This window comes from Tachyglossus aculeatus, chromosome X1 (genome assembly GCF_015852505.1).
Source record: "Tachyglossus aculeatus isolate mTacAcu1 chromosome X1, mTacAcu1.pri, whole genome shotgun sequence".
NCBI lineage: Eukaryota > Metazoa > Chordata > Mammalia > Monotremata > Tachyglossidae > Tachyglossus > Tachyglossus aculeatus.
In genome coordinates, this window is record NC_052101.1 from 25,109,444 (window position 1) to 25,133,431 (window position 23,988).

Genomic DNA, 23,988 nt, shown 5'->3' on the forward strand with positions numbered 1-23,988 from the left:
TGTCCTGCCCAAAGCTAGAGAGAGATCAGGATAAAATTTCCCAGATTCAAAGGGCCTATTCATAACTCTCAACCCTTGGTTTCATCTAAACAAATAATACATCCAGTCTGTGATCAATATCTGTACATTCATTCAGTTGTATTTATTGAGCACTTACTGTGAGCAGAGCACTGTACTAAGCGCTTATGTCTATATGCTTTTCACAATTCCTTCTGGGTTTTTCGGAATAACATCTCACACTTTGCCTTTATTCTGGGCTGTGTTACTGGTTACCAATGAGGTACTAGTAGAAAAAATACGGTACCATGATTCAGGACACTTGCGTTCTAATCCCAGCTCTGACACTGGCCAACTTTGGGCCTTTGGCCAAGTCACTTAAACATTCTGGCCTCAGTTTCCTCATTTATGAAGTGGGGATAAATTACCTGATCCCCCCACCTCTTAGACTGTGAACACCATGTGAGATTGGGATTGTGTCTGATCTCATTATCTTGCATTTTCCCCAGCTCTTAGCATAGTGCTGAAAACCCAGTAAGTGCTTAATGAATACCATAAAAGCAATATTTCCCTTTCCTCATGTATTTTATTGTATCTTCATGCCCAGTGGATTAAAGGAACCAAAACACTTTCATTTTTGTTTGGGTTGAACTGCCGTGCATTTCAAATCGGATGATCACAGGGAAAGGCTCCCATTTCCACACAGCAGGGAAGCTTCTAAGTGTTTTTAATTAGACTCTTCTGATTATGTTCCACCCTAAAGAAACTCTAAAGATTGTTCTTCAAAAAACCCTAGGAGAAGATTTCTTAACAGGGCACGGAGCTCACTCTGGACACATTATACAAACTAGACCTGTTATTTGAATGATATTAACTTGCATAATTAGAAATAAATAAGCTTCATTATAAGCATGGTTTAGTGGCTAGGGCAGTCACAAGGACCTGGGTTCTAATCCCGGCTCTGCTACATGTCTTCTGGGTGACTTCCTTGGGCAAGTCACTTCACTTCTCTGGGCCTCAGTTCCCTCATCTGTAAAATGGGAATTAGGAGTGGGAGTGTCCCACGTGGGACAGGGACTATGTCTAACCTGATTAACTTGTATCTATGCCAGCACTTAGAACAGTGCTTGGCACATACTAAGTGCTTAACAAGTACCATAATTATTAATTGAATAAAAATGTACAAGACTGCACAACTTGGTAGGCTTATCGGAACTTTCAACTCTCTGACCCAACCTTGTTCCCAGGGAGTTCAGATCATCTGCTTTCTACTTGCATTTTAAATGGAGTGGCATTGGCATCAGTGCTTGGCACTTAGAAAGCACTTGACAAATATAGTAATAATAGTAATAGTAATCACCCAATAATAATAATTGAATCAGTCCCCAAATGCTCTTTCTCTCAGATACCATTTACTTTCCGAGGGAGACGAGTGACTGGTTCCAAAGGCCTGGCCCAGAGCCAGCCTTTTCGTATTTACTTTGACTTAGCGCTCAACATGCCAGGTGAGAAATGCTTTTGTGAATCCTCACTAAGTCGCCCTGGGACCACATGGTTTTCGGAGATAGCACCATCTGCTCCCCGGCACGGGCAACCCATCCTGGGTTGGCAGGTCCTGCACTCGGTGGAGAGAGACACTTACGTGCCATCCTGACGAGTGATGGTGTAGCCATATTTTGGATACTTGACAAATGACACATTGACTCCGACGAGGGGCGTTCCATCTGTAGTCACCACTTGGCCTCTGATGAGAGACACCAGGCTGGAAGAGAAATGCGAGTAATTATGCCTGAGTGAGGAGGGTAGGTGCGACGGGACATTGTTCCCGCTGCTGCTGCTGCTGCTTCAGTCTGGTGCATCCAGTCCTTGACACCCGTAGGCATAAGGCTGATTACTCTCGCTGACTCCACCTTAACGGCGCAGGAGCCTGGACCGGGTTAAGTTCATTCATTCATTCATTCATTCATTCATTCAATCATATTTACTGAGCGCTTACTGTATGCAGAGCACTGTACTAAGCACTTGGGAAGTACAACTTGGCAACATATAGAAATGGTCCCTACCCAACAGCGGGTTCACAGTATAGGAGGGGGAGACAGACAACAAAACATGTGGACAGGTGTCAAGTTGTCTACTCAGTCTACTGAGTCTACTCAGTCAGGATTTTTGTCTCAAGCTCTAGTCTCTGCAATTTCCTCTGTGCCTCTCTGACCTGCATCACCCAAGGGATTGCTTTTCCTAACGTACTCTCTTCTCCCCTGCCTTGGCCACTGTCACTGGGCACTTTGCCCCTTCTTCCTGTCATGTCTTTGTTTTCCTGAGTCTTTGTTGGCCTGTGTTTCGGTCCTCTTGCTCTCATTCTCATTCCTACTTCAGCCAGGCACTGGGCGAGCAGCACGGCTGCATTATACATGGGTGAGAGGCGCCCCATCTGGTTTCTCATTTGTTTCCATATTTGATTTTTTGGCTGTGGGAAACGGAGGCGGTAGAAGCAACAGTTATTTCTATCCTCAAGGCTATGGTGCTACAAGGAAAAGGAGATGGGCATTACGCTAAGGGAACTTCCCAGAGGTGGGGAAGGTTTGTATGATTTATCTGTTATCATTCCAAGTAATTCTATTTTCTTCAGCTTATATATGCTTGACCCAGCAGAGAGACCCAGAATCTTTCTTGTTATCGAGGAATGTGTGCACATCTTTAAACTCCTTTATCTTCTTGGTAACCTTTCTCATTTTCTTTCAGGCCTCTACCAGGTGTACTTGGAAGGGGAGGGGAGGAAAAACTCTGAAACTTCATGCAGCTTCTCACCACCAGTGAAAACTTCCTGCCAAGTTTGTTTCCAAGTTCAGATTCCTGGACTGTTATCCAGGACCATGATTCTCTGGTGTGGGACCAGTATGATTCTGAAATTCAGCAAAATCCATGGAGAGTTTGCAGTTTCCCTTCAAAGTTTAGACAGCGAAAATGTTCATTCTCCTCCCACTTCAGTTCACTAGTTTCCCAGAGAAGTAGTATAATGAGGAGCTTCATTTCTGAAACAACCCCTGCTCAGCAGACAGGTCTGCAGCTGTCTTGTTGGCCTTAATAGACTTTGGGCAATTTGGCAAAGGCACAGAGATTTTCAATGCCTAAGATTCCTGGACAGACTCCCAATTTCTGGACTAGAGAATCAAACTGTCGTGTTCCTTGCCAAAACCTTGTCAGCTCTGCATGCATTGTGGGATACACTTATTTCTGCCATCACTTGTGCAACCAGAACTGGAGGCTTTCCACTTTTGAGCACCTCTCTCTTCATTAGCAACTCCTCTACACTCATTTTTCAGACTTTTATTGTCCCAGAAACGGTTAGAGCGTTCCCATCTACAGGTCTAGTGGTCTGCAACCAGTGGCCTGACAAGTGCATTTCCAGGTTAACCTTCTTCCTTCCACATTGGATGTGTCCTGGCATATAGGTTAAGCTAAATTGGGGCAAACAACACGTTGGTGGGATCTTTCTTTTTTGTACCACTCAGATCCAAATTCCCTCTATTCCTGTATTATTCATTCATTCATTCAATCGTATTTATTGAGCACTTACTGTGTGCAGAGAACTGTACTAAGTGCTTGGGAAGTACAAGTTGGCAACACATAGAGATGGTCCCTACCCAACAGTGGGCTCACAGTCTAGAAGGGGGAGACACTGCTCAAAAATATAGGAAGAGAAAATCCAGTGGGTGGATTTTTATAATCCATATATCTTCCCCTAATTTATCATTTTTCTCAAATTACTTTGGTTACAGAAAACTTTCAAAAATCCAAAGAGATAAAGTGGGTTGTGTTATATGTGATTTGGAACCTTTGTTTTTCTAATTCTTCCCTCTTGCCAATTTCCCATATCTTCTAATGAGCAGCCAATTTTGAAAAAAAAAAGATTCAGCAAGACACGCTATCAGTTAATTTCTATTTATGATTATTGATGTGTAACAATTATCACATTATCCAGATAGTGAGATCTGCTATATAAATTATAGTGGCGCATTCATATCACTATGGTTATTTTTGTGCTCTGTTATCAACGGTAACACCTGCTTAGAAGTCTAGAAATCATTTTTTCTACTCTTAGTTTTATCCTTCATAACTTGTCACATAACAATACAACTAAAATTCACATTTGCCTTCAATTTCAATCAATTTCAAATTCCATCAATTTCAATTTCAACTCTGTTCAAGTACTATAGTTGGGACAGTGCTGGATTTCAACTTCCTGTACCACAAGGTAAGGTGTCCTGAATAGTACATTTTGGTGGTGGGTAAGGGGAAGATGTGGAAAGAAGAGGGAAGGAGCTAAGCTCCTGTGAAGCTTTTTCACTAGCAACCAGCACTACCATTTTGAGAATAACCTTTCTTTGGAAGCAGAAAGGAGAATGAGTGTATGACTTCCCTTGTTCCCTTTCTATTAGGGAACTCCAAGGAAAATTCAGCTAATGTTTGTGTGTGTGTGTGTGTGTGTGTGTGTGTGTGCGCGCGTGCACTTATGCGACCCCCAAATTTCAAATTATAGTGCTGTACTATAGCTCCAATAATTATTCTTTTATGAGATCTGTTAAAGGATCAGTAAAAGGACTGATACCAATATGTGTTGGTACAAAGGCTTTTGGAAAAGTACAGCCACATTGAAATCTGGTCACTTAAGTCAAAAATAGGAGAAAAAGAATGCCCAAGGTCAGAGAGTCATAAATCTGGAGTCTAAAATTTAAGTCTCTTGTACTGTTGCCGAACACAACTGCCTATTTCTAGGATGAGAAAAGGAAAGATTTTTGAGAAGATTCCTTGAACATGAAATAGCAGAAATAAAAATAAGATTCTGATTGTCTAAAGGCAAATGAATCCAAAACATATGGATTCAATGTCAATTTAAATGCACTTGCTTAAAAATCAAAGGGAACTGTACAAAAAGGACTGTTTAGAACTAGAGAAACTTGAAAAGTTGTCCCAGTTTTGCAGTAAATCCAAAGTGATTAGAATCAATTCTCCTCAGGAGAGAGCTGGTACTCTCACTCCATCTTGCCCATATCCCTTTCACAAGGGACATTTTCTGGGGGTGTTCTACTTGGCCATTCAAGATGGGGTATCGTGAGCTGCACAAACATTCTGATGAACACTGGGTTGTTTTTCTTTCTTAGGGGGAACTAACTGGAAACATAAATCTGGCTGTTTTCAAGTGCCTGCAAAAAGAGAACAGCAGGAGTTTGGAAACTAAATGAAATTGTTGAATCAAACAAAACAACAATATCACTTTGGAAAAAAAAATTGCGCCATTACACAAAAGAGTATATGGAGAAATGTCAAACAATACTCAATTGTTCAGAGTTCTGTTACCTATTTTTCACCCAAGAAAGAAAAGGTCACTTTAAAATCATGATCTAAACAATTAGAATACATTTTTCATTCATCAGGATTAACAGAGTGGTGTGACTGTGCAGAAAATGGAAAATATAGTCACTTTTCTGTGTAAAAAGCAAAAAAGCCAAGTTCTTAAAGCACTAGATGATGTGTTCTGCTGAGTTTAAAAATCACTTGGAACACATTACTTTGCAACCCATACATGGTAAGTTGTAGTCAACAGGTTTTATTAAGTATTTACAAAACACAGAGCCCTGAACTAAGAACCGTAAGGAATACATGGACATTGATTTGCAAGTACACCCTCAGGGACTCACCATCTAAAATCTGGTGGGAGGAGGGAGGATAGACACCCAGGAAAAGTCAGAAATCAAAATGAGAACCTTAGACCTGCCACATCTCAAACCCAGAGAAGAATCCCCTTGCTTGGGTGACACAAAACTGAATGTTGTTCCTGAATTCTGTTACCTAGGCAGCTCACTGGCCAATAACTGAAGGATAGTCAAAACAGTAGAAAATTGGAATAAGAAGGCTAGTATTTTCTTTGAGACTGACAGATCGAATGTGGTGTCAAGAGGCAAAGCAAAGTTTCTTTATGGCTGGGAGACTTGGGCTTACCATAGATTCCATATCTGACTTAAAGCACATTTCCTTCAGTACCAAAACTTAAATCACAATGAAGTTCTAGAACATAGTCCATAAGCATCGCAGTCATCAATGGGCAAAGGTATGTGAGGAGAGTGAATGATAACAGTATATATGCTGCTCTATGGTGAGTTAAAACCGGGTGTACAGAAGACATGTTTTGAGGACCCAGTGAAGCAAAATGAAATCTCAGATCATGTGGCAAAGATGGGAACAACGGTTGAGAATGGTCAAGACAGGCTGGAACCCAGAAATTAGAAGCGGGGCTCTCTTAGCACAGAGGCTTTGCATAGGGAGGAAGGAAAACAGTACCAGACAGGAGGTAGCAAATGCAACTGTATATTGAAGGGCAAGTTTTCTAGGTTCATGAGGTGGAAAGTACAGTCAGAAATGCCAGGCCCAGACTCTCTCCCTCGCTGTCTCTCTGTCTGTCTGTCTCTTTTAGCAACAGTAGTTTAAAACCCAAAGGGACAATCCCAGCTCTCTTCATTCCTTCTAAGCAAACCTTCTAAGTGTACGTACTCTTTACTCTCCCACCTTTGTTCCCTTGGCCTGGAACTCCCTCTAATCACTATCCCAACAGATCATAACCACTCTACCTGCATTAAAAGCCCTCCTATGATCCCATCTTATCCACCAAGCTATCCCTTATTATCCAACACCCAGAGTCACATCAAGCCAGTGGCCATCGCTAGCACTTATGAATTTATGTATACCCTTCTTCAGTGACATTTGTGTATTTTACCACAATCAAAATGATTTATTCTGATTATCTGATTTGTAAATATCTCTATGTCTCCCATTAGAGGGAAAACCCCTTGTGGGAAGGGAATTTATTGCATGTTTCTGTTATATTTTCCTAAGTGCACTGCACTCCATTATTACTACTAATATATATAGAGAATATATATTATATTCTGCTTTCGCACTTGCACTGACCCTGTGCTTGATGCAGGCATTCTTCTTCTTCTAACCAAATGTAACAAAGGGAGGGAAAGACATTTCTTTCCCCTTTTTGGTTTTCAGGGGAACAAGAGATTTGTGTTCACAAACAACAGCAATAATCATTGGAAATCCGTGATCATTTGAGAATGAAACCAATAATGTGACAGAAAACTGCAACAATAAAATGCTCTTTGAAGGCTGTAATTTCAGCAAATTTGGAGCAATAGACTAGTCACTTGGCTGTTTAATAAACTTAAAAAAAATTGGGCCTTCTTGATACTGCTATTATCCTAATTAGAAATATTCCAGGATGTTAGAAAAAAAAAAGAAAAATAGGTATGCTGGTTGGTTGGAGGAGCTGAAGCTAATGTGGAGATTGAAGTCCAGCCAAGCTGAGTCAATTATTATCTCGATAATTGGAGTGATTGTGCATAGAGTAACTAGGGATTTAATATATGCTGGCTCCCATTTCGAAGGAGTCCTTCTGTAGACCCATCAGACACCCAAGTGTTTTTTTAAAATCTCAACAATTATGTATTTATTATGTATTATTATTTATGTGGCTAATGATCATATTGTTCAAATATATTAAGGCAGTATAAATCCAACAGTCAATCTATCAATCTTATTTATGGAGTGCTTAGTGTGTTCAGAGCACCACACTAAGCGCTTGGGAGAATATAATATAAGAGAGTTGGCAGACATGTTCCCTGCCCACAATGAGCAGTCTAGAGGGGGAGACATTAATATAAATACATAAATTATGGCTATGTACATTAGTGCTGTGGGGCTGTGGAAGGGGTGAATAAAGTGTGCAAATCTAAGTGGAAGGGTAGCATATAAGAGAATGAGATAAGAGGAAATGAGGGCTTAGTCAGGGGAGGCCTCTTGGAGGAGATGTGATTTTAATAAGGCTTTGAAGGTGGGGAGAGTGATCATCTGTCAGATATGAAGAGGGAATACATTCCAGGCCAGAAGCAAGATGTGGGCAAGGAGTCGGTGGTAAGGTTGAGGTAAAGTGAGTAGATTGGCATCAGAGGAGTGATTTATGTGTCTGGGTTGTAGTAGGAAATCGGGGAGGTCAAGAAAAAGAGGGGGCAAGGTGAATACTTTAAAGCCTATGGTATGGAGTTTCTGCCTGATGAGGAGGTGGATGGGCAGCAACTAGAGATTCTTGAGAAGTAGGGAAACATAGACTAAATGGTTTGTAGAGGTGCCCAAACAGGGGCAAAATGATTAATAATTAACAAATTCATATTAAGGAAACAAATGAAATGAATAAGAATAAAATAACACATATAGCATGTCTCTTTGGAAAAGCACACAGTGATTATTCGTGTCATTTGTACTTATAACAGTTCTGTGAGGTAGAAAGGGGAAGGGATTATTATGCCTAAATTACAGAGAGGAGCACCAGACAGTGTCTAAAGTCCCTGAGTATGCTTATGGCAATGCTGGGTCTACAGTCCAGTAGTCCATATCTCGGTCCAGTTATCTTTCCACTGGCTAACTCTACCTTTCTCCAATTGTCACTTTTAATTAAATGATGAATTTGCTTTTAGAATATTCATGAGCACAAAATTAGCACTGAGAGCAAGGCAAATGAAGGAACAACCTGACATGGTGGCATTAGGTAAGAAATGAAATCATTTATGCTGAATAAATAAAAAATGAAACCAAGACAGCCACAATAGCTCCTCATGCTTCCAGAGCTCCCAAATAAGCAGGCAAACAAAAGAAGCTGAACACTTTGAAAGGGTAAGTGTTTGATTTCTATGCATTTTTAAATTTTCTACAGAGACACTTAGAAACAAACTGAGAACCTGAGGTCTTACTACCTGCTCTCCTTACTGCAGTCGCTTTCCAGCATTCTGCCTGACCTGAGATAAAGTCCACAAAGTCCCTTAGAGAGTGAGACTCCACCCCAGGGGCTGGCAACCTGCCTGGCATAACCTCATGAAATAGAGAGAACCTTAATAGGCCATGGCAGAGCAGATGGCATAACTGAAAACAAAGCTTCCTTTTCCAATAAGATAGGCGCACAATGGTAAGGGTGCCCATCCTTGCTGCCCCCAATGCCAAGGACATAGAAGAAGGTGTCTGGGAAGGAAGGTACCTGCTGTTGAAGGGGTTCTCTCCAGGAATGATGTGAGTGCTGTCCTTGCCCACGAGGAGTTTGATTCGATCGTAGAAGGACTTCACGGCTGGGGAGCTGGTCTGTCCCTGTTGGATGATGTCGAGGGGATCTCGGGACCCACGGCAGAGCAGGCTGTTCTGACAGGCCGACTGGAGGCAGCAGTCAGGATCCAAGCAATCCACCAGACCGTCTGGAAAAGGATGGGTGAGACACAGTTAGGCACTTCCACTGTGTAGACTGAACAACTCTCACTGAACCTTGGTCACGGGCAACAGGGTAATGAAGGACAACTGACATCCTGAGATACTGTACAAAAATGGCTTCAACTCCTTCCTCTGCCCCTCTTGCCTCTTTACCCCAGGACACTGACTTCCAGAGTTGCTGCCAAGTAGCAAAAGGAGCTCATTTGAGTGTCAACTCCTTTAGCATCCCTCTCCCTTCCTGTGGAGGCACTGATGAATGGTTTTAAGGTGGAGAGTGGTAGCCTGGATAATCCACAACTTGAAAAATCAGCTCCTGAAAAATGGAGAGTCAACCATCCCTCATCCATTGTCTTGTGAGTCTCCAATGAATGTGGGTGAGACTCCAATCAACCAGAACTTGTCAATAGGATTTCCCCATTTCTGATCATGCCATCCCATCAGCCACTGCAGCAGCTATGTATTTCTCTATTTGTATATTCATTTCTGTCATATCTAGTTCCATTCCTATTAATTATAATAGTAATAAAAATAATTATGGCATTTATTAAGCATTTAAAAAGTCCCAACATTGTGTTAAGCACTAGGGTAAATACAATACAATCAGATCAAACAGAAACTTTGTCCCACACTGGACTCATAGTCTAAAGGGAAGGAAGAAGACAGTATATAATCCCTATTTTACAGATGTGGAAACTTGGGCACAGAGCAGTTAAGTGCCTTGTCCAAGGCCACACAGCGGGCAAGTGGAACAGCCAGGATTAGAACCCAAGGCTCCTGACTTTCATTCCTGTGTACTTTCCACTAGGCCACACCGCTTAACTGTGACAAATTCATCCATGATCAATTAATGTAATTAATTCTTTTCCTCGATTAGGTTGTGAGCTTCTAGATGATGGGGATCACGTCTTTTATTTCATTATAATTTCTCTAAGCACTACTTCAGTGTTTGGCATACAGTAGGTGCTCAGCGAATACTTTTGATGCTGATATTGTTTCTGATTATGGATTGGGGGTTTGATTTTTTTCCTTCTCAAGATCTGAGTATTCAGTAAAGAGTGTTAAGAAAGGCGGTGGAGACATCTTGGACTCTGAAAGAGGCTTTCCTTTCCAAAAATGTGGCTATTAGGCAATCACGTGTTCTGCTCAGAACTGATCAGTCACACAGTGTCCTAGCGTTCAGACAGCGACTGGCTTGTTATCTAGCAAATTTGATAGTAAGGCATTTCTGCCCTAATTAGCATCACGGGGAACACAGGCTAGACCCTTGAGCCGCAGTGAATTGACAAATATGTGCATTAGTCTGCTGAATCATAGGCTTGGCTCTCCTTTTAAAATACATTAGAGCATAATTCTTCAGCATTACCCTTTACATTTGATATCGCTAATGAAAGCAAAGTATGTAATTTCACCAAAGTTCCACTGTAATTTAACAATTAATATACAATTATTTTAAAGCATCTCCTTCTTTTTAGCAAACAAACAAATTAGAAGGTTGCATGTTTTGACTCGCTTTAAAAGACTAAACTACCCTCTCATTTTTCACAGGGTCAAATACTGCTCATGTGCATTGCAATACAAAATGATTTGTGAAATTTGAGGGAGGGGGAGAGAAGAGAGAGAGAAAAAGGGAGAGCCCAAGAACTCTCCTTCAATTTCAAGATTTTCAGATCAAGAATCTAAATATCAGTCAGAAGCAGGAGTGACTCTGAACTCACCGCAGTCCAGAACCTTTTAAACACTTTAGATAATGCCAGAGAATTGTTTCCTTTCAAAACGATTATGCTGAAACACTGTTTTTGATCCGTGCTTAGATAGTCAAATAGACTGACACTGCCCTTTGCAGAGGCAGAAAAACATACGGAACATCTCTGCATTTTGCATTTAACATGATCGCCCACAAACTGTCCTTGACTAGACAGAAGGAACCTGCAATTGAATGACTGTCTCTGATTTAAAAATAACCTGCTGAGATATGTTGGCAGTGTTTTCATTCAGTATCTATAGAAACTTCTTAAGTTAGAAGAACTCCATTGTTGTTAGAGCTATAGATTTCTTTAAGGTCATTGGCCTCTTCCCATTAGGAGCTCCATCCATCTTAGCAGGGCTTTCCAGCCTGGAGCTGACAATTTTTTTTTTCTTTCAGACCATTTACCACCCACTCTATATAATCAACATGAGAACACCATCGGGCTCAGATAATAACTCAGGACAGTTTTTCTATTAGGCCCCAAACTCATTTTTCCCCTCCGTGTCCTACTCTCTCTGGGTGTGTGTGACACCTTCAAAATCACAAACTTAAAATGGCCTCACTCTTTAGTTTGTTTAGTGCTTTTTATTCAGGGGACTGCCTGTCAGGAGAAATCTCATCAATACATCAGAAAGAGCAGAAGCAAAAAATAGGATATAAGTGACTCTCTTCTACAAATTTACATTTACCTGTTCAAGATATTGCACAGTTTGGGATATGTCTGTTATTATGTGTGAGCATATGTTATGCCTGTAATGACCTCATCATGGAGTATGATTATGGGCTGCTGTCGCTGAACACTTTTTGACGACACTGTGAACTTTAAATTGGCACACCAATCTCCCAGTGGCCTGTCAGTCATGAGAATCACATCTTTATGCCAGCAAGCCCCCTTGGATATAGTCTGACATTGCAATCTTCAGTAAATTACCCTGTCACTGCCAATCTTGCAGTTATCTCGCAAACAATCAAGCAGGCAATCAAACTGTTCTGAATTGCCAGTTCAGGACCTGAGAGACTAGAAACGTCTCCATTCGAAACCAGTGAGAAAGCTGCAGTGTTCCTTTGACACAGAATGATTTATTTATTTAATTTTTGGGGGAAGGGTGGTTATTTATACCTGGATATCCTCATAAAGGGCAAAAGTTTGAAGTATGGAAGAAAAAAATCACCAACAACTTAACCCTCTATCTGAACAGAACATAATAAATACAGCTGCTGAATATTTCCTAATCAATCAATCAATCAATCAATCAATCGTATTTATTGAGCGCTTACTATGTGCAGAGCACTGTACTAAGCGCTTGGGAAGTACAAATTGGCATCACATAGAGACAGTCCCTATCCGATAGTGGGCTCACAGTCTAAAAGGGGGAGACAGAGAACAGAACCAAACATACCAACAAAATAAAATAAGTAGGATAGAAATGTTAAGCTGAGATGAATTTACCAAGGTGCTTTTTGTCATAATAAGAGCTAAATCATTGCTGGGGCTATATTAAACCTATTATAAAATGAGCACTAATTTTAAGGGCAATCAAAAAGAAATATAGACATGAAAAAACTTCCCAGGAATAAATTGTGAAAATTCCTTCTTTTTAGTTCCAAAAACAGGATTTCTTCGAAAAGTACTATCCATGTGAAACTAGAACAAAGTGAAATACCAAAACTGAAGCCATGACATGACTACCTAGATGACTGATTGATAGAGCTTCAGTGTTTAGAGAGGCACAAAACATCTACAAAGATGTCCAACTTGGCTTTCATTTTCCCCAGATTGTACAAAACAGACGGGAAAATAACAAAAATCAATGTTCTTTTCTACTCGCCTTCCCTTTACTATAATCGACAAAGGTATGGGACAGGTGATCTGTATTTGGTTGCCCAAGTAGTTGGAGGTAGTTTGGCTTTGCCTCCTCTACTCTTTCAACCAATATTCTTCTTCATTCATTAAATCATATTTACTGAGCGCTTACTGTGTGCAGAGCACTGTACTAAGCGCTTGGGAAGTACAAGTCGGCAACATATAGAGACGGTCCCTACCCAACAACGGGCTCACAGTCTAGAAACAATTCTTCTTCCCTTCCACTCCTGAGAGCCTAACCTTGGGCCTTTCCAGACCCAATAAATGACACTGAAGCAAACTCATCTTTCCCACAACATGTTTTCCCTCTCTATTTTGGTTTGGAATGTCATTTGGGAACTAAGGACAGTTCACCGGACCATACGAACAGCCTGTGTGGATACAGCGGACTCTGGTGTTAGAAGAAACGATTGGGCCTCTGCTTACAGCATTAGACACTATGCGGTCCATGGAGACAATTTTTGTCTCAGCATGAGGTTTGTAATGAACAGAGCTGCTGCATTTTGGGGAACAAACAATTAAACAACATGGGTGAGGTTAGGATAGCTATTGGACCTGATATTCAAAAGTACTGGAATTTTATTAGGAAACTTACTAAAAAAGAAGAAGTGATGGCCAGGAAGAAGCAATAGAATGCTTAGAAATGGCAAAACAATAATAAAATCCAAGTGCTATATTATGTCCCACTAGTAACGGTATTTTTTAAAATGGTATTTAATTGCTTTCTCTGTGCCAGGCACTTTACTAACACTGGGGTAGATATAAATTTATCAGATTGGACACAGTGTCTGTCCCACATGGGACTCACAGGGTTAATCCCCATTTTACAGTTGAAACTGAGGCCCAGAGAAATTAAGTGACTTGCCCAAGTTCTCACAGCAAACAAGCAGCATGGCCTAGTGCAAATAGAACAGATTTGGGTCCTGATGCTGGCTCTGCCACCTGCCTGATGTGTGACTTTGGGCAAGTCATTTTACTTCTCTGTGCCTCAGTTGCCTCATCTGTAAAATGGGGATTAAATACCTGCTCTCCCTCCTTCTTAGATTGTGAGTCCCATGTGGGACAGGGACTGTGTCAACCTGATTAAATGGTATCTAACCCAGAACTTAGAACAGTGTTTGACACACAGTAAGCACTGAACAAATATAATTATAATAATAGTAATTATGATGATAATAATTTGGTCAGATCCACCAGGAGGGCCCTGGTGAAAGCCATTGGGCCTCCTCTCCTGGATATGATGATGAGGATACTACTACTACTACTATTTGTTAAAGGCTTATTATGTGCCAAGCACTATACTAAACACTGGGGTAGATAGAATATAGGCAGATCAGACAGAGTTTCTGTCCCATATAGGCATTTAATCCCCATTTTACAGATGAGGAAACTGAGCCACAGAGAAGTTAGAGGTAACCAGAAGGAAAATAGTGAGCTAGGATTAGATCAGCTCTAGATTTTAGTATTTCAATGAACAAAGTAAAATTCCGGGAGTAGAAACTGATAACGTAGGAAATAGTAAAAATGAGGGAGAAAATAGGAGCACATAATTTGTCTCCCTGCACTGTATTTCAATCAAATTCATATTGTAGTCAACATTTATAAATTCCACATTGCAATGCGTTTACAGGTTGTTTAGCATCAGCTTGTCTCAGCTCCCACCTGCCCTACTTGGCCTAATTTAATTTAGATGTTGTAGACTGTATAGGATAAGTCTGGCACCTTGGATTGAAGAAGAAAAAATGACTCAGCTTTGTTTTAGATTTGCTAAGTGATGGATAATTCACTTTCACTTCCCCTTCTGCCCCAGATAGAATGCTCACGGCAAGAATTTAAGAACGTATGTTTGTTTGTGCATAGGAAGGCATTGGAGGGCCAGAAGGTGCAAAGAGGGGGAGATTTGTCTGTTTAGCCCAGAATAAATGGTTGACATGAAACCAAATAGTATATAATAAGAATAATCACTACCATTATTATTACAGAATTGATTAAGTGCTAGCTATGTTCTAAGCACGGGGGTCAATTCAATGTTATCAGGCTGAACAAAATCCTTTCTCACATGGGTTTCACAATCTATTTTATTCCCATTTGACAGATGAGGAAACTGAAGACCAGGGAGGTTAAATGACTTGCGCAAGGTTGCAGGGCTGGGAGTAGAACCCGTATCTTCTCTCTCTCAATCCCATGTTCTTTCCACTAGAACACACTGCCTCTCTCGGCATCTTCCACTGGATATTTTGCTAATCTGGCAGAGGTTGCATCTTGAATCTGAGATTCTACTCTCACTGAGTACATGAGCTGGGGTAGCTTTAGTAGAGCTCCATCTGAGCTATGCTTTTTACCCGATGAGTGGATCCTGAAGTGGGGAACTCTGTTGATAGAGTCTTGAAGCCAGAACAGAATCATCCAGAGTTATCAGCTTTAGACTGAAATACCTCCTCTTTTGGCTCACATGCCCTTCCAGCTTGGACACAGCTGCCCTGGGACAATAATAATAATAATAATTGTGGTTTTTGTTAAGCGTTTACGATGGGCAGGCACTGTACTAAGTGGTCATAGGTTCAAATCCCGGCTCCGCCGTTTGTCAGCTGTGTGACTTTGGGCCAGTCACTTAACTTCTCTGTGCCTCAGTTCCTTCATCTGTACAATGGGGATTAAGACTGTGAGCCCCACGTAGGAAAGCCTGATCACCTTGTGTCCTCCCCAGAGCTTACAACAGTGCTTTGCACATACTAAGCACTTAACAAATGCCATCATTATTATTATTATTACTAAACACTGGGGTGGATACAAGTAAATCAGGTTGGACACAGTCCCTGTCCCACATGGGGCTCACAAGTCTTAATCCTCATTTTACAGGTGAGGTAACTGAGGCACAGAGAAATGAAGTGACTTGCCCAAGGTGGCGGAGCTGGGATTAGAAGCCAGGTTCTTCTGACGCCCAGACCCGGGCTCTAACCACTAGGCCATGCTGCTTCTCATTATGGGCATCTGGGGAAACCTAACTCACTACCCTCTGCCCTGTTTCTCACAAGCACCAGAATATTGAGAGAAGGATGGAATGGAGAACAGGCTGAAACAATAAAATTTATTTTTAAGGGGAATCTCTGTCAGCTTCTGTTATCAGGCACCTACATTTGGAGGTCAGAAGCTTGCAGCTTCACAGAGAGGAGTTTTTCAATCAAGCCCCAATCAAGACCGCAGTCTGAGGGCAGGGGGAGTCTACCAAGCGGAGATGCATAATTACTGTTTCCCTACCAGTATACTGTCGAGTTCGGGTTTTTTTCCCTAAATTTCTGTTCTAGTCCTCTGCCTTCTTTCAGGCTCCTTTGGAGGCTACCCAGAAGCCATATTCTGCTGATGCAGGGACAGATGCTTTCCCAGTTGGGTCTTCTAGTGACCTCAGGGGACATACTCTATTCAGAAAGGAATCGTGAAGGCCATTTAGTGATGACGGTGGAAATGCTGTCACCAAGCGATGCAGCTGAACCAGGGGGAGGGAGGAGCACAAAGAAAAGACTATTCAGGAAAGAAAGGCACAAGAGCTGGTTTTTATCTGCAAGGGAAGCCTGGAAAGTAATGGGGGCAGAAAGATTTTGTGTGAAGGTGAAAAACATGCAGCTGAGGGGAAGAAACCTGGGTTGAAGAGTTAAAGGTGGCCCTTGAAGTGTAGTTGGTTTTTTAAAAAGCTTCATGGCATAAAGAAAATGGAAACCACTACAAAAGGGTTCCCACTGATCCATGGGAGACCCTGTTTTTAAAATGGGCCCTCTACTAGGACAGAAGTATTCCATTTTTCTGCCCATATCCTTATAGAGAAGCAGCGTGGCTCAGTGGAAAGATCGTGGGCTTTGGAGTCAGAGGTCATGGGTTCAAATTCCGGCTCGGCCAATTGTCAGTTGTGTGACTTTGGGCAAGTCACTTAACTTCTCTAGGCCTCAGTTACCTCATCTGTAAAATGGGGATTAAGATTGTGAGCCCCCTGTGGGACAACCTGATCACCTCCCCAGTGCTTAGAACGGTGCTTTGTACATAGTAAGCGCTTAATAAATGCCATTATTATTATTATTATTATAGAAAACTGTCATTGGGAGGAGTCATGATACTCAAGTCTGTCCAAGATTTTAAAAGTAAGTTTGGAATAACAGGAGTGGTTTGGGCTTGATGTAACCAAGATGTGAAAGCAACAGGCAACTCTGACTTGATTTAATCTGGCAACACAAGATTAGCTCTTCATTGCCCCTGCAGGATCTCCTGCATGACCAACTCTTTAAAGCAATAGATTAGCTGACAGTGTGTTCATTTTGAAGGCTTCAGCTTCTATTAATACATCAGCTGTTTGATACTTCATCCACAGATGCACACCATCATGGCTTCAATGGCTCAAAGTGGAAAATATCGCAAGAAAGAGTTGGGCCGAACATACTTCCAGAATGCTTTGCAAGTTCTCCCCTTTTTCCACTTCCTTCTCCGTTTAAATCCTGAAACCTTACCTTAACCAAAGTTGTAAGAAAGCCTGCAGTATAACAGAGAAAGAGCAATCACTCTCAGAGAGAGGCCTGACAGAGACATTGGGCCTGTTGAAAACCTTTGTTATTGGTTTTCTCTGACTCTGAATAGGGGCTCTTGCTTGAAACTTGGCACCATCACGGAGGCTTAAAAATGGTGACTAGAGTATTCCTGATTTCGGCTAACTCAGGATCCAGTGCTTCCAGGTTAGGTGGAATGGCTGTTGGGGACCCCGCAAAACCGTGGATTTAGAAGGTCCGTGGAGCGCGCTTGGCTGGTGCCTGTGCTTTGAAGCCAGGTGCTGTCTGAAAAGCCAGGGGGTGGCTGCAGTCCTGCTCCCAGGTTTCTAGGTGCTCATCTTTCAGGATTTCTGCTGTAGGGAGAGGCCAATTTCTAAAAAAAATGAATTCTCCGTTCACTCATTGAACTGAAGTTCATTCTAACTTCATTAGAGTGCAGATTAGATCCATGGAGAGCACTTCTCCACAGCACTGACTCAGTCCCCCAAATCTTGCTTTTTTATTCAAAAAAGAAGGAGGAGGAGGAAGCACTGTCAGTTCCATGTGCATCCTTTCCTAAACCACTTTGGTAAACCCCCACCTCTCATTCTTGTTTCTCTCCAAAGGAGCTCTTTTAGTTTCTAGTGCTTTTTTCCTGCTCTTCTTATGAAAGGTAGTTAGTTGGCTGGGGCTGCTGTCCCTCCCAAACTCAAAGCAGGTTTTTTTTTTTTTTATGGCATTTTTTTAAGCACTTACCTCGTGTCAAACACTGTTCTAAGTGCTGGGGTAGGTACAAGTTAATTAGGTCGGACAAAGTCCCTGTTCCACACGGGGTTCATAGTTTAAGTAGGAGAACAGATTATCCTCATTTTACAGTTAGGTAACTGGGGCACAGAGAAGTTGTGACCTGTCCAAGATCACACAGCTAGCAGCTGGCAGAGCAGGGAATAGAACCCAGGTCCTCTGACTCTCAGCCTCTGGCTCTTTCGACTAGGCCACTCTGCTTCTTGGTTCCTGAGGTTCCTGAGAAATGACAACCTTGTCTTGAAAGCTATCCATTCTGGATCATTCAGGGGCTGCCAGTTGCACCTGACCAAGGATCACCTCTATTAGCCTCTAAACACCTTTTCTTCTTTGGTTGCTAGGCAACTTTTTCTCTGTTGCTTCCTCAGCCATTGCCACCATTTTTTTTCTGTTGACTAGGCTCTTTAGGTCTCAGAACTTCATCAAGGTATCATACTCTATCTGGCTATCTCTGTTCTCTCCTCTCTTCCCATAGCATTGGGGTAAGTTCTAAGTAGAACATTGTCTTCTAGTTGAATTAGACATCAGCAGAGGAGACTAGAGTGAGGGGTACAAGAAACCTGTGGGTGCAGAAACCATGACCTGGATGACACCTTGCCAAGTGGAATTTCAGGGCAAGCTGACTTGGAGATTTTGGGAAACAACAGGCTGGACCAGGCTCATCCAACCTGTCAGGAGACAATGGCTCCAGAGATATAGAGGCTTGGAGGCAGGTCAGAGATAGCATGTACATGATAGAGAGCAGGCTGGGATGAGAAAAAGAGAGAGAGAGAGAGAGAGAGAGAGAGAGAGAGAGAGTGTGTGTGAGGGAGGCGAGAGACAAAAAAGAGAGGTGAAAAAGAGAGTTCTCAGTTTGGGAAGAGATTTCTCTCTCACAAAATCTTGGAGGATGAAAAGAACTGGACAGATGAAGAACCAGCATAGTAGTAGAGTTGTGAAGAAGTTGAAAACGCTTCCTTATCCTGGGAGGGGATTAGTACAGTGCTCTGCACATAGTAAGCGCTCAATAAATACGATTGATGATGATGATGATGATGGTCTACATAGCAAGAGAGTTATTAACCAATAATAGGCAACTGGCTCAGGGACATGGAACAAAGGACAAATTTCACCTGAATTATCCGAATAATTTGCTAGAGTAAACAGAGTTGAATGTCTTTATTTTGTTGGAGGTGGGAAAGGAAGAGGAGCTTAAGAAATTGAAGTAGCCATTAAGGTTGACTCCACCCCTAATTCAATTAGGGTGGTATGGGCTCCAGGGCTAACACTTCCCCAACTCTGCCCTGGGTTAAGGTGGTTTTAGGAACAGAACTACCAGAGTGACAGACAGCTGCACTCTTCAAAAACATCACCTGACTGAGGGCTATTAAACACCCATGTTACTGTGGTGTGGGGAAGAGAGAGTGATACTCTTATCGTCATTGTCATCTTGGTATTTATTAGGCATCTACTGCCTGAAGTACAGTGTCTTAAGAACTAGTTGCTTAGGAACATATAATAAAATAAAAGTGGAGGTCCCTGATGAGGAGTTTATAATCTAATGGGGGAGACAAGTAATATACATACTGAGACTGTGAGCCCTATGCAGGACAGGGATTGTGTCCAACCCAATTTGCTTGTATCCACCCCAGTGCTTAGTACAGTGCCTGGCACATAGTAAAGCATTTAACAAACACCACCATCATTGTTATTATTATTCTACATACAATGGGAACACAAAGCTACAACCACTAACCACAAAACTAAGGAAAAACTGGATAGATACCAGGGTAAACTGGTAGAATAATTAAGCAGATATACACCTAAAAGCTAATGGGATGGCACGTCAAGAAATGTAGAGGATGGTTGGGGAATGCCTATTGGAGGAGGTAGTTTTTAGAAGGGTTTTGAAGGTGAGAAGTGGCATGGTTTATTGGATTTGAGTGGGGAAGAAGAGTGAGTTACAGTTAGGAGTTAAGCTTTGGAGGGGCAAAGAGTACTAGGTGGATGTAGATTGACTTTCCTATGCCTCAGTTGCCTCTTTTGTAAAATGGGGATTAAGACTGTGAGTCCCATGTGGACACTGACGGTGCCCAACCCGATTTGTTTGTATCCATCCACCCCAGCACCTAGTACAGTGCCTGGCACACAGGAAGCATTTAACAAATATCAGAATTATTATTATTATTTAGCAGAAGAGAATGGAGATGTAAGGAGGCAGGTGACAAAGTGCTTTGGAAAGGAATTTCTATTTGATGTGGCACAAAAGACGTAGCCACTGGAAGCTTTTGAGATGGGTAGTCATGCATTGTGAATGGCATTTTAAGAAGATGATATGGGCAACGAAGTGTGGCTAGACTGAAGAGTAGAGCAGGGCTCTGCTGCTTGTGTGGAGGATTGGGACATGGAATGGCAGGCTCTGTTTGACTGATATCTCACTCCTAACTGTAGAGCCTCAGGACCCAGATGAAAGCTGCAGAGACCTCTTCTTTCAAGATCTATATCTATATTTTAGCAAATTCTAAAGCCTCACGGAGGACCAGCTCCCCCTAGAATGTTTGGAACATTCTGGAAGGAAGTGAACTCTTCTACTGATGTTGAAAAAGCTTCCTTCACATTCCTGGGAGCTGAGCAAAGGGAAGTCGGACAGTGCGGTGCTTCCTGTTGGTTATCAGAGGTGCTGGTACTTGCCTGCTTCTCTGAGAATCAGCCAGAAGAGATCTTCATTAAGAAAATGTATCTCTCCACTTAAGCTATACCTAAAGCAAAAAGACTTGGAGGGGGCACTTTTCCTTATCTCCCACTTCCTCTGTGTCACCTTGACTTGCTCCGCTTGCTCTTTCTCCATCTCCCATCCCCACAGCACTTATGTATATATCTGTAATTTTATTTATTTGTATTGATGTCTATTTATTTGTATTGATGTCTGTTTTCCTGCCTCTAGATTGTGAAATCATTATGGGCAGGGATTATCACTCTTTACTGTTGTACTGTACTTTCCCAAGTGCTTTAGTACAGTGCTCTGCACACAGTAAGCTCTTAATAAATATGATTGACTGAATGAATGAATAAACAGGGAAGTTAGCATGCCTTAGAGGATAGAGCATGGGCCTGGGGGTAAAAAGGACCTGGGTTCTAATTCCAGCTTTGCCACTTGTCTTCTGGGTGACCTCTTTGCCTCAGTTACCGTATCTGTAAAATGGGGAATAAGACTGTGAGCCTCATTTAGGACATAGACTGTGCCCAAACTGATTAGCTTGAATCTATCCCAGTGCTTAGAACAGTGCTTGGCAAATAGTAAGTGTCTATTTATATTTATTATATTTATTTATATACACTTATTATATTCACTTCACATATTTATTTCTCTATTTTATTAATGATGTGTATATAGCTATCATTCTATTTATTCTGATGGTATTTACACCTGTCTATTTGTTTTGTTTTGTTGTCTGTCTCCCCTTTCTAGACTGTGAGCCCGTTGTTGGGTAGGGACGTCTCTATATGTTGCCAATTTGTACTTCCCAAGCGCTTAGGACAGTGTGCTGCACACAGTAAGTGCTCAATAAATACGACTGAACAAAAATTGAATGCTTAACAAATACCATCATCATTATTATTAAAAGCTATTCTTAATCTTTTTCCTAAGCCAAGCACGTGATCAACCACGCATCTGGCTTTTAATCAAATCCTTAGCTTGACCCTTAGGCCCAAGGAGTTTTAAATATTATCTTGCAAACTTTGATTTTAGCATTTTCTTTGGTTACCTTTACTAATTTGGAGCACTAATTAAATCCTAACTTTGATATTTTCTGGTTTGGGAATCTTGTTCAGCGATGATCACTGGGACACTCACATAATGTTTAAGAGCAACCTAGTGGGAGGTTGCCATATTTGCCTTGAACAGCCTTGAATTTAAGGTGGTCAGTAATTTTAATAATAATAATAATAATAATGCCATTTATTAAGCACTTACTATGTGCAAAGCACTGTTCTAATTTTAGTCTTAGTTCAATGGTATACAGCTGAAGAGGGCCCAATTTCCATCTCCCGAAGGAAAAACTTCTCTGGAGCCTTACAATGGGTATTAAGAGGAAGACACATAATTAAATACTTACTCTTCAGAGGGTCGAACTTCCTAAGCATCCTCCCAGTACATGTCCAACAAGAAAGTCCCTGAGAGCTGTTGTCAAATGAGTAATTTTTCCACACACCATACCCTCCCTCACTCTGAGCTTGCCTGCTAAGCTTTAATCGCTTGTCTTGTCTTGTCTGGGGAACTTGGAAGATGAGGGGATGGGATTTGGGATCAAGGAATGGAGGGAAGATGGGCTAAAAATAAAAAAGGCACAGCAGCAACAGAGTTGGGGTAGTGGGATCAATCAAACATAACAGAAGTATTTGTTGATTGACTTCTGTATGAACAGCACTGAAAGGTGAGGAAGAATATAAATTACTTACTGGATGACAGCTGTCTGTAACAGGAAGTTTTTCATTGGGAATGGCAGTGACATCTGGAGATTTCACTGATCTGACATTATCCCAGTTCAACTGATTAGAGTTGCAGACAGTTTAAAAAAATTGTCCCAAATATAGAACTTGTTCAAAATGTAAATGAACTACACAAGTCCCACCTTTCCATAACCCACACACAGGACAAGTGGCTCTGCAGGGAATTTTAGAAACTTTGTGGATCTGCCTGGCACTAGGAAAAATTTCTAAAACTCATATTAGTGGCTAAATTGTTGGTCCAGTATGGGTAGGCTGTCAGAGCTGAGGGGAAGAGCAGCCTGGCATAAAGTGTAACTAAGCCATTTGACTGTCCACACCATCAAATGAGAAGCAGTGTGGCCTAGTGAATAAATCAAGGGCCTGGATGTCAGAAGGACTTGGGTTCTATCCCAGCTTCGCCACTTGTCTGCTGTGTGACTTTGGGCAAGTTGCTTAATTTCTCTGTGCCTCAGTTATCTCAACTGTAAAATGGGGATCAAGACTACGAGCACCACATGGGACATGTGCTGTATCCAATCTAATTATCCTGTATCTACCCCAGCACTTAGACAGTGCCTGGCACATAGAATGTGTGTAACAAATACTATAAAAAAAATTTCCTTGCTTGCTGCAGCTGAGAGACTGCTTAAGAAGGCTTGGAGGTTCTGTACATTTGTGCCAAATGGTTTAAATATGAGCACAGTTGGGTGAGGCGATGGAAGAGCCTTTCAAAAGGTAATAAGTGGAATTTACCCAGCTCAACAGGGGCTACTCATTATCTCTCATCATCATTTGGTATGTAACATTTGCTGAAAGGAATTTTACAGTCATTTCTGTTTGCCATTTATGAGAAGGCTCTGATCAATTCTGATTTAGTGGAATCTCCTGATCTTAGAATTTATAATCAAGAGATTCTCATAAAGAGAAGCAAAAGAGAAGCACCATGGCCTAGTGGAACAAGCAGGGGCCTGAGGGTCAGAGGACCTGGGCTCTAATAATCCTGGTTCTGTCACTAGCATGCTTTGTGACCCTGGGCAAGTCACTTAAGTTATCTTAATGAATACACCAATTATTATTGTAACAACAGAGATGGCTCCTGGCCAGACAGTCCCAAGTTGTCATTGCTCCTTGACCTGCTTCTTCCTTCTCTAGGCCCAACTCTGCTTCATCACTGACAGTCCTTCCACCACTGTGCCATGTTCAATTGTAATTCTATCCTGTCCCCTGGTTTCCCCTCTACAGATTCCAGCACCTGATCATTCTCACATGAGGCAGCCTTAGGCCAG

The 23,988-nt window shown here is 41.7% G+C and overlaps 1 protein-coding gene across 4 annotated transcripts in view; it reads right to left on the reverse strand.

Moving 5' to 3' along the window:
• The window catches only part of TENM2 (teneurin transmembrane protein 2), a 921,151-nt gene that overhangs the window by 49,786 nt on the left and 847,377 nt on the right, over positions 1–23,988 (reverse strand). For all 4 annotated transcript variants that reach the window (XM_038772468.1, XM_038772467.1, XM_038772466.1 and 1 more), the window contains 2 exons: positions 9,086–9,296; positions 1,640–1,759 (listed from right to left, as the gene is read on the reverse strand). In XM_038772468.1, coding sequence (XP_038628396.1) covers positions 1,640–1,759; positions 9,086–9,296 — 331 coding nt within the window. The remainder of the gene's footprint in view (positions 1–1,639; positions 1,760–9,085; positions 9,297–23,988) is intronic.